The sequence below is a fragment of the Rhinatrema bivittatum genome, chromosome 7 (genome assembly GCF_901001135.1).
Source record: "Rhinatrema bivittatum chromosome 7, aRhiBiv1.1, whole genome shotgun sequence".
Lineage (NCBI taxonomy): Eukaryota > Metazoa > Chordata > Amphibia > Gymnophiona > Rhinatrematidae > Rhinatrema > Rhinatrema bivittatum.
Window position 1 is genome coordinate 162,591,540 of NC_042621.1, and position 13,769 is coordinate 162,605,308.

General features: G+C 46.3%; 1 protein-coding gene across 1 annotated transcript in view; it reads right to left on the reverse strand.

The window, feature by feature from the left end:
• Positions 1-1,437: 1,437 nt before the first annotated feature.
• The window catches only part of LOC115095559 (glutamic acid-rich protein-like), a 40,772-nt gene continuing 28,440 nt past the window's right edge, over positions 1,438-13,769 (reverse strand). The window contains exons 4-9 of the mRNA XM_029609460.1: positions 13,354-13,464; positions 12,994-13,104; positions 12,634-12,744; positions 12,274-12,384; positions 11,917-12,024; positions 1,438-1,901 (exon numbers count right to left, since the gene is read on the reverse strand). Coding sequence (XP_029465320.1) covers positions 1,716-1,901; positions 11,917-12,024; positions 12,274-12,384; positions 12,634-12,744; positions 12,994-13,104; positions 13,354-13,464 — 738 coding nt within the window. The 3' untranslated portion in view covers positions 1,438-1,715. The remainder of the gene's footprint in view (positions 1,902-11,916; positions 12,025-12,273; positions 12,385-12,633; positions 12,745-12,993; positions 13,105-13,353; positions 13,465-13,769) is intronic.

The window sequence follows — 13,769 nt, forward strand, 5'->3', positions numbered from 1 at the left end:
ATCCAAAAACTGGGTGCACCATCTGGACGCACAGTCAGATGCATTAGCACGAACCAACAGCCCTGAAGAGGGCAGCCTAACAAGCAGGAAAAACAAGCAAAAACACCGCCACATCTACCACATGCTGCACAGGGAAAAGCCCAAAAGGGCTGCTCAACTCGTCAGGCTGCCCATGTCCCTTAAACTCCCTCAGAGGCCGGAACAAACGTCGGAACAGCACACCGAGAACGGAGACCGGAGGAAGGACGAAGCCCTACAAAAAAACATCCTCAGATTATTTTTTTTAAGCTTTATCTGAGCTCAGCCCATCCTGGCTGAGTACAGAATTGGTCTCCTGCTGCAGGGGGAGAGAGCATATACTGTCACTGCAACACTCGGCTTCCTGCATCCACTGCCTTTCAGCTGTTTCAACAGCTAAGTCCACACTGGCTAAAAAACAGCTACCGAAACAAGGCATTCATCTGAGGGACCACGGAAATCACTCCAGGAATTCTCAACTGGGGGAGGGGGCATTTGGTATCAGCGCAGGAGAGTGGAGAAATTAAATTTCACTTTTTTTTTTCTCCTTCTAAAATTTAAAGCAATCCCCAGTAGGTTGATGCACATCCACCATCTGCTGGAGATGGAGAATACTTGCAGGCTAATGTCACTGCAGGGGTATATATACTATGATTTCAGCTTTGCCCCGTCTCCATCTACTGGTAGAGGTGCATAACCCACTGGTTCTGGATTCATCTGTCTAGATGCTAAGAAATTCTCTCTTTTATTTTCTTTTGTATGTGTGTGCGTGTGTATATCAAATTATAAATCATGTAAGGTTTGAGTTCTACTTCTAAACACCTTTAAAAAACAAATACATAAAATATTTCAGCTACCATACGGGCCGATACAGTAAAAGTCACGGGAGAGCGGGCGAATGCCACTCTCCTGTGCGCGTGATTCTGTATTCAAATGAGGGCCCGTGGCAAAAAGAGGCAGCTGTCAGTGGGTTTGACAGCCGACGCTCAATTTTGCTGGCGTCGGTTCTCAAACCCGCTGACAGCCACGGGTTCGGAAACCGGACGCCGGCAAAATTGAGCGTCTGGTTTTCAACCCGCGAGCCGATTTCAAATTTTTTTTTTTTTAACTTTTTTAAACTTTCGGGTCCTCCGACTTAATATCACCATGATATTAAGTCGAAGGGTGCACAGAAAAGCAGTAAAGACTGCTTTTCTGTGCACTTTCCCAGTGCCCAGAGAAATTAACGCCTATCTTTGGGTAGGTGCTAATTTCTGAAAGTAAAATGTGCGGCTTGGCTGCACATTTTGCTTTCTGAATCGCGCGGGAATACCTAATAGGGCCAACAACATGCATTTGCATGTTGCGGGTGCTATTAGGTTCGGGGGGGGGGGGGGGGGGGGTTGGACGCGTGTTTTCGATGCGCTATTACCCCCTTACTGAATAAGGGGGTAAAGCTAGCGCGTCGAAAACGTGCGTCCAATTGCGGGTTAGGAGTGCGCTCCGCCAGAGTGCACTGTACTGTATTGGCCTGATAGTAAATCTTGAAGAACAAGACAATGAAATTTCCCACATGAATTCCCAAATACACCCGGGAGAGGAAGGCCTACACACTGAACTTGTCCAGGTCAAGAAGTCTGATTTTTTTCCATTGTTCAGCATCTCTTTCCTTATTTTGGCTTGGGGTTGCTCTTACAGTTCCTTAGTATGTTTATGTGCTAATCCTCTCCTTCTTCTTGATCAGCTGCTATTTCTTGCTTTACAAAATCCTCCTCTTTTTCATCTGGTAGGTCACTAGAATCTTTCTTTCCACTCTCTTCGCCAGTCGGATCTTTTGAAGCTTCCCGGTCAAGGTTATCGCCCATATCTTCTGCTGGACTTTCCAATACCATTTCTTTTTTCTGCTTTGTAATATGAAAGTAATGGATTTGAACAAAAAAATTAAAACATGTTTAAAAATATTTAAATGTATTGTTTCAAGCATACATAGTAGTTCTACTTGCTTGAGTTAGCAAATAAATGGACTTTATTAATTGTTTGCTAATATGTTTCATTTTTCATCCCACTTACATTCTGACACAGCATCTAAATATGCAACAAAAGAGAGTAAGGACTGAAGATGAACTAGATCAAACAATAGAACTAAAAAAATACACAACATCTCAGCAAAATGCACAACACCCTAGAATTCAGCAAAACAATAGGGCATCGCAGCACATTCAGGCACTAATATATGGTGCCAGGCAGTTTGTAGCAGTTTCTTTCTAATACAGTCCGTTTCATTCTAATGCATGGAGGGGAGCAGGTTTTAGACTGCTTTTCAGGGTAGTGGTAGTTCTGAAATTGGCATTAAAAGCCTTCTGAAAGAGCCAGGCTTTTACTTGATACCTCATGCATTTTGGCAGAGCTCTTCCAGGACTGAGAGTTTTTATCTCTTTCCTTAAGTTCAGTGTTCAGTTGGTGATGCTATATTTACGTGTATATGTGATACATGTAAACTAGTTCTGATAAAGAGGACAAGAAAACTGGTCCAAATATATTTGGATTCTTATTGATAAGGTGAGGTAATAGTAGGAGCTTTCAAAAACTGAACAGCAGTATTGTTTCAAAACAACCAGAACAAAATAGTGAAGTTTCAGTGTTTTATTGTAACTAGCTTAGAGCACCTGTTTGTTGAAGCGAGTAAGAAATGTAATTAAATAAATACAATTTTTTTTTCTGAGTGTGGGGCTTTTTTTTGTTCTCCATCAGTTTCCCCGTGCTCCTTTGGCCTTCCAGCTCGATGAGAACTAGCTATGGTGCCATGAGGGGTTTTCCCCATTTTATTACTCCCTCCCATCTAGTCCAGCCTGGCAATGACCATCCATGAACAAGTCCACAGACCTTAGGTCCTTTGATACCCCAGTCCTCTTGTAACCGAGTCTGCTGATTAGATGTTGCTATTGTGTAATGGCAAAGACTATCTTTTCCCAGGGGCTTTAGAGTTACAGGTAGCACCAGATTGGACTATTAGATGATCAAGGCGTAAAAGAAGTACTTAGGGATGCAAAGCCGTAGCAGAGAGACTAAATTCTTTGCTTCAGTATTCACTGAGGAAGATGTAAGAGATATACTCATGCCAGTTTCTAGAAACTTTGACTGGCAGACACAGCATGCCCAGTCTGCTGCTATCTGCGCATCCATGCGAGGATCCCCTTCAGTCTTGTAACTTAGCAAAATAACATAACAAACCGAAGGTGAACCCAACATCGTGGAGAGGTGGGTGGGATTCCTGAGGACTAACATCCTGCTGTCCTAGGAGAACACCTGTTACAGGTAAGCAGGATGGTTGTCCTGACATGTGGATGATTACAGAGCTCCAGATTGCCCCATTCGACCAGAGAGACACACAGTAGCCGAACAAGATGCCAACGGGCACAACACAACTGAGGTTCTGTGGGGGAAAACAGGGGCAGCCTGGCCCCACAGAGAGCACGATGAAAGATAGTTGGGTTCAGGACTGGAATAGACTGTGCAGGACAGACTGGCCAAAAACAATGACCTGGTGACTATCCCTGTCAAGGCAGTAGTCAGCTGTGAACGTGTGGAGAGAAATCCAGGTTACAGCCCTACAAATTTCGGCGACTGGGATCGCACACAGATGGGCCATTGATGCCGCCATAGCCAGCACAGAGTAAGCTTTCACCCTGCCAGCCAGCTGAAGGCCTGCCTGCTTGTAGCAGAAGGCAATGCAGTCCGCTAGCCAGTTTGACAAGGTTTGCTTCCCCACTGATGCTCCCAGTTTATTAGGGGGTCAAAAAACACAAAGAGCTGGGTGGACTGCCTATGGGTCGCTGAATGATCCAAGTAGAAAGTGAGTGCCCACTTGCAGTCCAGGGTGAGGACAGCACATTCCCCTGGGTGGGAATGAGGCTGTGGGAAGAACGTGGGAAGAATGATTGACTGGTTGATGTGGAAAGCAGTCACCAACTTAGGCAGAAATTTTGGATGTGTAAGGAGCACCACACGATCATGGAAGAATTTCGTGTAGGGGAGCATACATGACCAGGGCCTGGATCTCACTGGCCCTGTGAGCGGAAGTGATCACCACAGAAATATGACTTTCCAGGTGAGGGACTTCAGGTCACAGGACTTGAGAGGCTCGAATGGATGCTGCATGAGCCTTGCCAGGACATCGTTGAGATCTCACGGGGTTGCTAGCAAGTGAAGCGGAGGCTTGAGCTGAATGAGGCCCCGCATGAAGCGCCTGACCAGCGGCTGGACTGAGATGGGCGCCCCAGCAACACCCTGGTGGTAGGTGCTGAGGGCACTGAGGTATACTCGGACCAAGCTGGTTTGGAGGACACACTCGGACAGGTGCCAAAGATAATCCAGCAGGCAGGGGAGCAGACAGGAGACAGGGTCCAGTCCGTGGCCATTGCACCAGGTGGAGAAACGCTTCCACTTCGAGCTGTAAGATTTCCAGGTGGAAGGTTTCCGGGATTCAATCAAGACCCTTGATACATCATCTGAGAGCTGCAAGGGCTGGAGAATCATGCGCTTAACATCCACACCATAAAGGCCAGGGCCAGGAGGTTTGGGTGACGCAGGGTGCCCTGGTTCTGCGATATGAGATCGGGAGCCATCCCCAGTGGGATCGGAACACTCACGGACAGGTCCTGGAGCAGAGGAAACCACACCTGCCTTAGCCAGGAGGGCACCACCAGGATCATGTTCCCCCGTCCTCTTGCAGTTTCGTCAGAGTCCTTAAGAGGAGCGGGATAAGGGGCTATGCATACATAAGACCCGGTCCCCAGTGAAGGGAGAATGCGTCGCAGGCCGGATGGCCCTTCCCCGGAATCAAGGAGCAGAACATGCTCACCTTGTGAATGTGGGGAGAGGCAAACAAGTCCATGTCCGGCGTGCCCCAGGAATGGAACAAGTTGGCTGCCACCGCAGAGTTCAGGGACTACTCTTGTGGCTGGAAGGACTAGCTGAGACGGTCCGCCAGTGTGTTCAGCTGACCCGGCAGGTAGGTGGCCCGTAGATACATCCCTCTGGAAAGGGCCGAATCCCAGACCTGTTTCGCTTCCTAGCAGAGGGGAAAGGAGCCTGTGCCACACTGCTTGATGTACCATATTGCCACCTGGTTGTCCATTCTGATGAGGACAACCTTGGAAGACAGCCTGTCCCGAAATACCCACAAGGCGTACCGTATCACCCAAAGCTCCAGGAAGTTTATCTGGCAGCGGGCTTCAGTCGCAGTCTAAAGTCCCTGTGTATGTAGGCCGTCCGTATGGGCCCCCCACTCCTGAGGAGATGCATCGATGGTGAGAGTCACCTGGGGCGGTGCAGGCTGAAATGGGAGCCCGGTTTCCAGATTGGGAAGGGCCTCCTACCAGACCAGGGGGAGAGGGTCCGTGACTGTCACCGGTGCCTCCAGATCTTGTGATGCCTGTTGCCACTGGGACCGCAAAGTCCACTGAGGGTTCTTAGGTGGAAGCAGGCCAAGGGGGTCACGTGGACAGAGGCTGCCATGTGGCCCAGCAGGCAGAGCAGCAGATGGGCCGGCACCTTCTTTCTGTTGCAAATGAGGGTGGCCAGCGAGGAGAGGGCAATCACCCGATCCTTGGGCAGAAAAGCCTTTGCTTGTGCTGTGTCCAACCTGGCACCGATGAAGTTTAGCTGTGGAGATGGACTGAGATGCGACTTGGGGAAGTTGATCACAAATCCCAACATCTGCAAGGTCTGAACCATCAGGGTCAGTGCGTTCAAGGCCCCGGAGTGGGAGTCGCTCTGGATGAGCCAATCGTCCATGTATGGAAAGAAGTGGACCGATCGATGCCTGAGGTAGGCAGCCACCACCGCCAAGCATTTCGTAAAGACGTGTGGGGCTGATGCCAGCTCAAAGGGCAGCACTTTGTACTGAAAATGTGCCGTCCCCACCAGGAAGCAGAGGTACGTCCTGTGGTTGGGGACAATTGCAATATGGGCGTAAGCCTCCTTTAAGTCAAGGGAGCAGAGCCAGTCTCCTCTTCAGAGGAGTGGGATAGTCGTGTCCAGAGAGAACAATTTGAATTTCTCTCCTACAAGAAATCAGTTTAATGCCCTGAGGTCGAGAATGGGGCACACGCCGCCATTCCTCTTTGGAATGAGGAAGTACCTCGAGTAGAAGCCGTGGCCCCGTTGCTTGCGGGGGACCGGTTCCACTGCACCCGCCACTAAAAGGGCAGAGAGTTCCGAGTGAAGGACGACCTGATGGGTGGGAGAGACCCACACTGAACATGGGGGAATGGTCTCTGGGAGCCTGCTGAAATTCAGGCGGTAACCCTGGCAGACAATGGAGAGGACCCAATGGTCCGAAGTGATCGCTTCCCAATGGCAGGCGAAGCAAAGGAGCCTGCCACCGACCGGGGGATCGACCGCCAGGGAAGCCAGCGTTTGGCTCATACCCCTTCGCCGACAGTCAAAAGCCAGTGGATGGGGCCTGCTGAGGGGCTGGTTGGGTCCTCAGAACCTGCTGCTGTCGGCCACGACCTCTGGGACTGGACTGAGGCAGGCGGACATGGGTGGCTGGAGGATAGTATTTCCTTGGCTGGTAAAAGGGCTTATGAGAGCCTGGCCTGGAGGATTTCCTAGCGGAGGAAAGGCCTTCAGAGGGGCTGGCGGAGAGTTGCAGAAGAGTATCATGCTGATCTTTCAGCTGCGCCATGACCTCTTTCACCTTATCCCCAAACAGGTTTTCACCTGTACAGGGGAGATCCACAAGCCTGACCTGAACCGCTGGTCAGAGACCTGAGGCCCATAGCCAAGCAAGATGACTGTGGCTGACTCCCCCGGTGGCTAAGCGGGTTACAATCTCGAACACGTCTTGGTAGACCTGACCTTATGTTGTTACAGTTAGTGAGGTTTGGGTGGACACTTGGACACTGTGGCAGCTGACCACTCCCACGGGGGGAAGTCCCGAGAGGGGCCACAGGTCAGGCTCAGCTCTTGGACAAACAAACACAGATTGATCATTATTAGCAGTTTATGAAACCACCAGAGGAGGCAGTGGTGAGTACAAGATGTTGCCCGGCTGGGCTAGTATTCCCCAGGGCGCTGGAACAGCGATTCCTCCAGTAGCAGTGCTGTAGTGGGGAGAACTGAGATATACAATAGAACATTCACAGAGTCCCAAATATGGAGAAGTCCAGAGATAGGGAGAGCTGGCCCTCGAGGAGCGAGTACCAGATCCCTGGAGGCAGAGAGACTTGTTGGCAAAGTACTCACACAGCGGTTCCACGTAAGAGATGGCACTGGCGCTGGAACGGAGGCAGGCCCTCGAGGAGCAATGGTAGTAGTACTCACTGATGGTGTCTGTAGCGAATTCTTCCAAGTAGAAGGAGGAGATAGATGCCGGCAGCAGGTCAGGGAACATGGGCCATCGAGGAGTGAGTACCGGTTACCTGATAGCAACCTGAAAGAAGCAGAGAGGCCCCCGAGGAGCGGGTACTGTTGGTGTTTGAGGTAGTTGTGGGTGGATCCTTAGGCCGGTGGCAGATGACCACACCCCCGGGGAAGAAGCCGAGAGGGATCACCGGTCAGGCTCAGAGTATGGAGACAGACACACACACTAGTTCTTTTATTAAACAGTATATTGAACCACCAGAGGTGGCAGTAGTGAGCTGGAAGTCCCTGGCAGGGCTGTAGTCTCTCAGGTACTTGAACAGCGATCCTAGATAACTGAGCTGTAGAGAAACTGAATATAGAGAGTAGGCAGAGTAGGCAGAGTTCAGGAACAGAACCTTGATGGTAACACTCACACAATAGTCTCTAGAAGTAGTCCAGGTGTTGGAATGAGTTAGGCCCTCAAGGAGCAAGTACCTGAGAGAGAGAAACTCACTGGTGTAGTAGGCAGCAATGAGTTCCAGGAGAAGAAGTATTCAGCAACCAGTCCTGGAACATGGGCCCTCGAGGAGCGAGTGCCGGTTCCTGACTGTGACCTGAAAATCAAAGAGAGAGCGAGGCCCCCAAGGAGTGGGTATCCCTGGTAAGTCCGAGGAGGCAGAGCAGCTTAGGTAGTGTAACTCTTCCCTTGCTAACTCGATTAGTTAGCGATTTCTAAGACCTTATATATCCTGTACTGTTGACGTCATCTCAGGGGGATGCCCCTGAGGTTTGAGCCATTGCTGGTACATCAGTTGGGGCTGCACCGTGCGCGCGCACGCCCTTGGCCCTTGTGAAACATGGCTGATTGCAGTCATAAGATCTGTGTGGAGGAAGGATGTCAGCAGCTTCTTTGGAGAACACATCACCGAATGATGCGTATTGAGGCGGCAGTCCTGCCATCTCTGGAGTTGTAGGCATGCAGAGGACAGGAGAAACCTCCTTAAGGCAACTGCCATGATAACCTGGGCCCCAGTGGGAGAGTTCCAAGGTGGCCCAGTTGAATTGAGGCTGATGCGACTGCAACCAGGGTAACCCCAGCATGATAGGGTGCATGGCCTTCTCTAACACCAAGAAGGAAATCGACTCAGTATGGAGGGCTCCGGTATGGAGGTTTACCGGTTCCGTGCGACAGGTCACGTCACCCGGCAAAGGCTCTCCATGGATGGATGATAAAAGCAGTGGAACTTTCAAAGTGATGAGGGGAATCCTCAAATGTTCCACTAGGCGTCGAAGTATAGAGTTGCCTCCTGCCCCTGAATCCACCAAGGCAAGAATTTGAATCTCGGACGGTCCGCAGATCAGGAAGATTGGGAGAGAGAGCGGAGGAGCGGGTGTAGTAAGGCCTAAGAACAGTCCTCCTGCAGGACTTAGGCCCGTCCGTTTCCCGGATGAATTGGGCATGTTGGGACATCATGACCAGCTTGTCCACAATACATACACAGACCATGCCTCTTCCAAAGTCTTCTCTCTTGTGAAGTCAGGTGACTGCGACCAAGTTGCATCAGTTCTTCTCCACTGGCGACAGGTATTGCTGGAACCATCCGAAGTACAGGTTTAACACAAACCTCCTTCTGAACCGGTTCTTTACTAGGCTTGCGTTCTTTCACCTTATCACGAAGGCGGTGGTCAATTCTAGTAGCCAAAGCCACTAGTTCATCCAGCGAGTCAGGTGTCTCATGAGAGGCCAGCTCGTCTTTCAAGCGAGTATCCAGACCTCTGAAAAAGAGGGTTTTCAGACATTTGGAATCCCAGCATAATTCCATAGCAAGAGTCTTGAACTCTATTGCAAAATCAGCCAGTGGTTGGTTGCCTTGCTTCAGGTCCACCAGAGCAGAATCAGCAACAGTCACTTGAGCAGAATCATCAAAAACGGATTTGAACAAATCCAAGAATCCATCAATATCCTGCAGAATTGGATCCTTTCGTTCCCACAGCGTTGAGGCACAAGACAAGGTCCTTCCATCAAGATAAGATAGAATATAAGTAGTCTTGGCATAGGCTGTGGGGAAGTGAGAAGGCTGTAATGCAAAATGCATGCAGCACTGATTTAGGAAACCTCTGAATCTTTCCAGAGAAATGAACTGGAGCAACCAGAGGTACCATAGTCTTTATAGTTACTTCAGGTAACTGACCTTCATTACTGGAAGCAGCGCTTTGATTCTTCTGTGCGTGTAGCTGATGGAACGCCGAAGTGAGTTTCTCCAATGCGTCTTGTTGTTCAGCAATGCTCAGGGCCAGGCCGGGAATGGGCCTACAAGGCATTGAGCTGTGCCGGATCCATGGAGTTAGCAATCTGTTATAGTTAGTGAGGTTTGGGAGGACCCTTGGACACTGTGGCAGCTGACCACGCCCATGAGGGGGTCCCATAAGGGGCCATAGGTCAGGCTCAGCTCTTGGACACACAAACACAGATTGATCTTTATTAGACAGTTTATGAAACCACCCGAGGTGGTAGTGGTGAGTAGAAGATGTAGCCCGGCTGAGCTAGTATTCCCCAGGGCGTTGGAACAGCGATTCCTCCGGTAGCAGTGCTGTAGTGTAGAGAACTGAGTTAGTGAGTACAATAGAACATTCACAGAGACCCAAATATGGAGAAGCCCCGAGATAGGGAGAGCAGGCCCTCGATGAGCGAGTACCAGATCCCTGGAGGCAGAGAGACTTGTTGGCAAAGTACTCACACAGCAGTTCCTTGTAAGAGATGGCACTGGCGCTGGAACGGAGGCAGGCCCTCGAGGAGCGAGTACCTGGTTCCAGGGAGACAGCTCTGAGGAATGAATGATAGTAGTACTTACTGATGGTGTCTGTAGCGAATTCTTCCAAGTAGAAGGAGGAGATAGATGCAGGCAACGGGTCAGGGAACATGGGCCCTCGAGGAGCGAGTACCGGTTTCCTGATAGCGACCTGAAAGAAGCAGAGAGGCCCCCGAGGAGCAGGTACCCCGTTAGCAAAAAGAGTACAATGGAGTTGGAAGGCAGAGTAGCTGGGTACTGAGAGCGAATTCCATCTGTAAGAATCCCCTTGCTAACTCAACGGCTAGCAATAAAGTGTAGGCTTAAATATCTGTGGAGGGAACAAGATAAGGATTAGAAGCCAAAATGTCCAAATTTTGATCCTTTATTGGAGAATTAAAATCTTTAAAAAGCCCAACTCAGGCCGAGTTTCGCCCTCTCTCAAAGGGGCTGCATCAGGGGCCACAACACATAAATGAATACATAAGTACTAATAAATAAAACAAATGATAAAAACACATGACATAAGACATAGATAATGGTAACATAAAAAGTGAAAACATAAAATGTATCAGAATGTATATGTAAGATACCAATTAGCAAACAGCACCAAAAAATATTTTTGGGGAAATTATATTATCAATGATCAATTCCCATGCAATTCCCCCTTGAGAAATTATTTTAGCATAAAATCTATCAATTTATTGATGCTCATAAATCGTGAGTCATTTCAATTCAAAGCACTACTTCACTGGGAGGCCATCGAGCCAATGTGTTGACCCGAACTAACTTCCCAATTAACTACAAAAGAGAAAATTTTTTTTGAAGGAATGGAGGAAGGGTTTCATATATCTGAGTTTAAAACCCCCACCAGGGTGAACTCAATCAGTGTATGTATAATCATAAACCAAACCTCCTCCGTCCCTTATTTTTTATTTGTTCTTTTTAGATAGTGTGCAACAAGCCTACACTTCAAGTGCTTTGAAATGAATCAGAATGTATATGGACATTACCTCTGTTACATCAAGTTAAAATTCATATTTGCGCAGATGGAGTATAAATATGGTCTGGAAGATGTAAAAGATACATAACCTTTAATGTTAAACAAAAAAAAGGTCTGTTTTAAATGGTGTTACTCTGTTAAGTTTGCTTGTTTGTACAGGCACATATATTATAGTATAGCACTGACCAATGCTATTACAAGTGCTGAATTTTTTAAATCTTTTTTTGAATTATGTTTTATTTTTATATATAGTATGCTGTTGAAGTTGTCCACTAATGAATGACATTTGTTCATAATACATTGACCAGAGCTATATGTTTACTGACACCCCTGTTCAGAGGTAATCTATTGTCCTTCACTATTTATTTTCCATTTTGTATTATTTTTTATGCTTTGACCTATTTTATATAAATATATATATATTTTTTTAGTAATGTATCTTTTACATCTTCCAGACCATATGATGCGTCTCTACTTTACAGACTCCTTACTGATTTTACTTTTGTATTTACGCTTTAAAATTTTAGCTAAGATTTCCTAAAATTTGTCCATGCTTATTCCAGTTGTACAAAGATTTTGTCAACACTAACTTTCATATACAATCAAAGGAATGTTTTCCTCAGAAATACACAGTCAAAACAGATTGTAATTGTAATTACGAAAGAACAATCGTATAAATTTGTGGCCCCATGGATTATTAATGTAAATGAGCGATCCTCCTTGCTACTGTATGGATTGCCATTGTGCCTAAATGGGCAAATCATTTACAATACTCACTGTTTGAAAAGTACTCTCATCACTTTCACCAACTGCAGATAAATCAGGAGCTCCAGATTTCTCAGAGATTTCTTTCATTTTCTGAGGATCTGCTTCTGATATCCTTCTCTAAAGTGAGAAATTCTTCTTAATAAAAGGGTTAATACTACAGTTTTCATGAGCTTTCTTTCCTCCAGTTTTTAAAAAAGTATTTAATGCTTATAAAGGCAACGGCTAAGAGGTCTAGCTAGAGCCATGAATAATGTAGACAAATACAGTACAGATCTTAGAAAACTTTCCCAGTGTCAACACTAACTTATATACAATCAAAGGAACGTTTTGCTCAGAAATACACATTGTTCTTTTCTGTATACTCACTGTTTGAAAAGTACTCTCATCACTTTCACCAACTGCAGATAAATCAGGAGCTCCAGATTTCTCAGAGATTTCTGCTTTCGTTTCCTGAGGATCTGCTTCCAATATCCTTCTCTAAAATGAGAAATTCTTCTTAATAAAAGGGTTAATACTACAGTTTTCATGAGCTTTCTTTCCTCCAGTTTTTAAAAAAGTATTTAATGCTTATAAAGGCAACGGCTAAGAGGTCTAGCTAGAGCCATGAATAATGTAGACAAATACAGTCCAGATCTTAGAAAACTTTCCCAGTGCCAACACTAACTTATATACAATCAAAGGAACATTTTGCTCAGAAATACACATTGTTCTTTTCTGTATACTCACTGTTTGAAAAGTACTCTCATCACTTTCACCAACTGCAGATAAATCAGGAGCTCCAGATTTCTCAGAGATTTCTGCTTTCGTTTCCTGAGGATCTGCTTCCGATATCCTTCTCTAAAATGAGAAATTCTTCTTAATAAAAGGGTTAATACTACAGTTTTCATGAGCTTTCTTTCCTCCAGTTTTTAAAAAAGTATTTAATGCTTATAAAGGCAACGGCTAAGAGGTCTAGCTAGAGCCATGAATAATGTAGACAAATACAGTACAGATCTTAGAAAACTTTCCCAGTGCCAACACTAACTTATATACAATCAAAGGAATGTTTTGCTCAGAAATACACATTGTTCTTTTCTGTATACTCACTGTTTGAAAAGTACTCTCATCACTTTCACCAACTGCAGATAAATCAGGAGCTCCAGATTTCTCAGAGATTTCTGCTTTCGTTTCCTGAGGATCTGCTTCCGATATCCTTCTCTAAAATGAGAAATTCTTCTTAATAAAAGGGTTAATACTACAGTTTTCATGAGCTTTCTTTCCTCCAGTTTTTAAAAAAGTATTTAATGCTTATAAAGGCAACGGCTAAGAGGTCTAGCTAGAGCCATGAATAATGTAGACAAATACAGTACAGATCTTAGAAAACTTTCCCAGTGCCAACACTAACTTATATACAATCAAAGGAATGTTTTGCTCAGAAATACACATTGTTCTTTTCTGTATACTCACTGTTTGAAAAGTACTCTCATCACTTTCACCAACTGCAGATAAATCAGGAGCTCCAGATTTCTCAGAGATTTCTGCTTTCGTTTTCTGAGGATCTGCTTCCGATATCCTTCTCTAAAGTGAGAAATTCTTCTTAATAAAAGGGTTAATACTGCAGTTTTCATGAGCTTTATTTCCTCCAGTTTTTAAAAAAGTATTTAATGCTTATAAAGGCAATGGCTAAGAGGTCTAGCTAGAGCTATGAATAATGTAGCCAAATACAGTACAGATCTTAGAAAACGTTCCCAGTGCATTGGCCATCGCTTATCTAAGGATCCATCTGTTGAGGCAAAGTACAGTATGTAAGGGATTTGGGCCGTGAATTAAAATTAGATCATCCAGCTTCAGCCAGCATTCCACAAACTCCATGAAACCCAGCA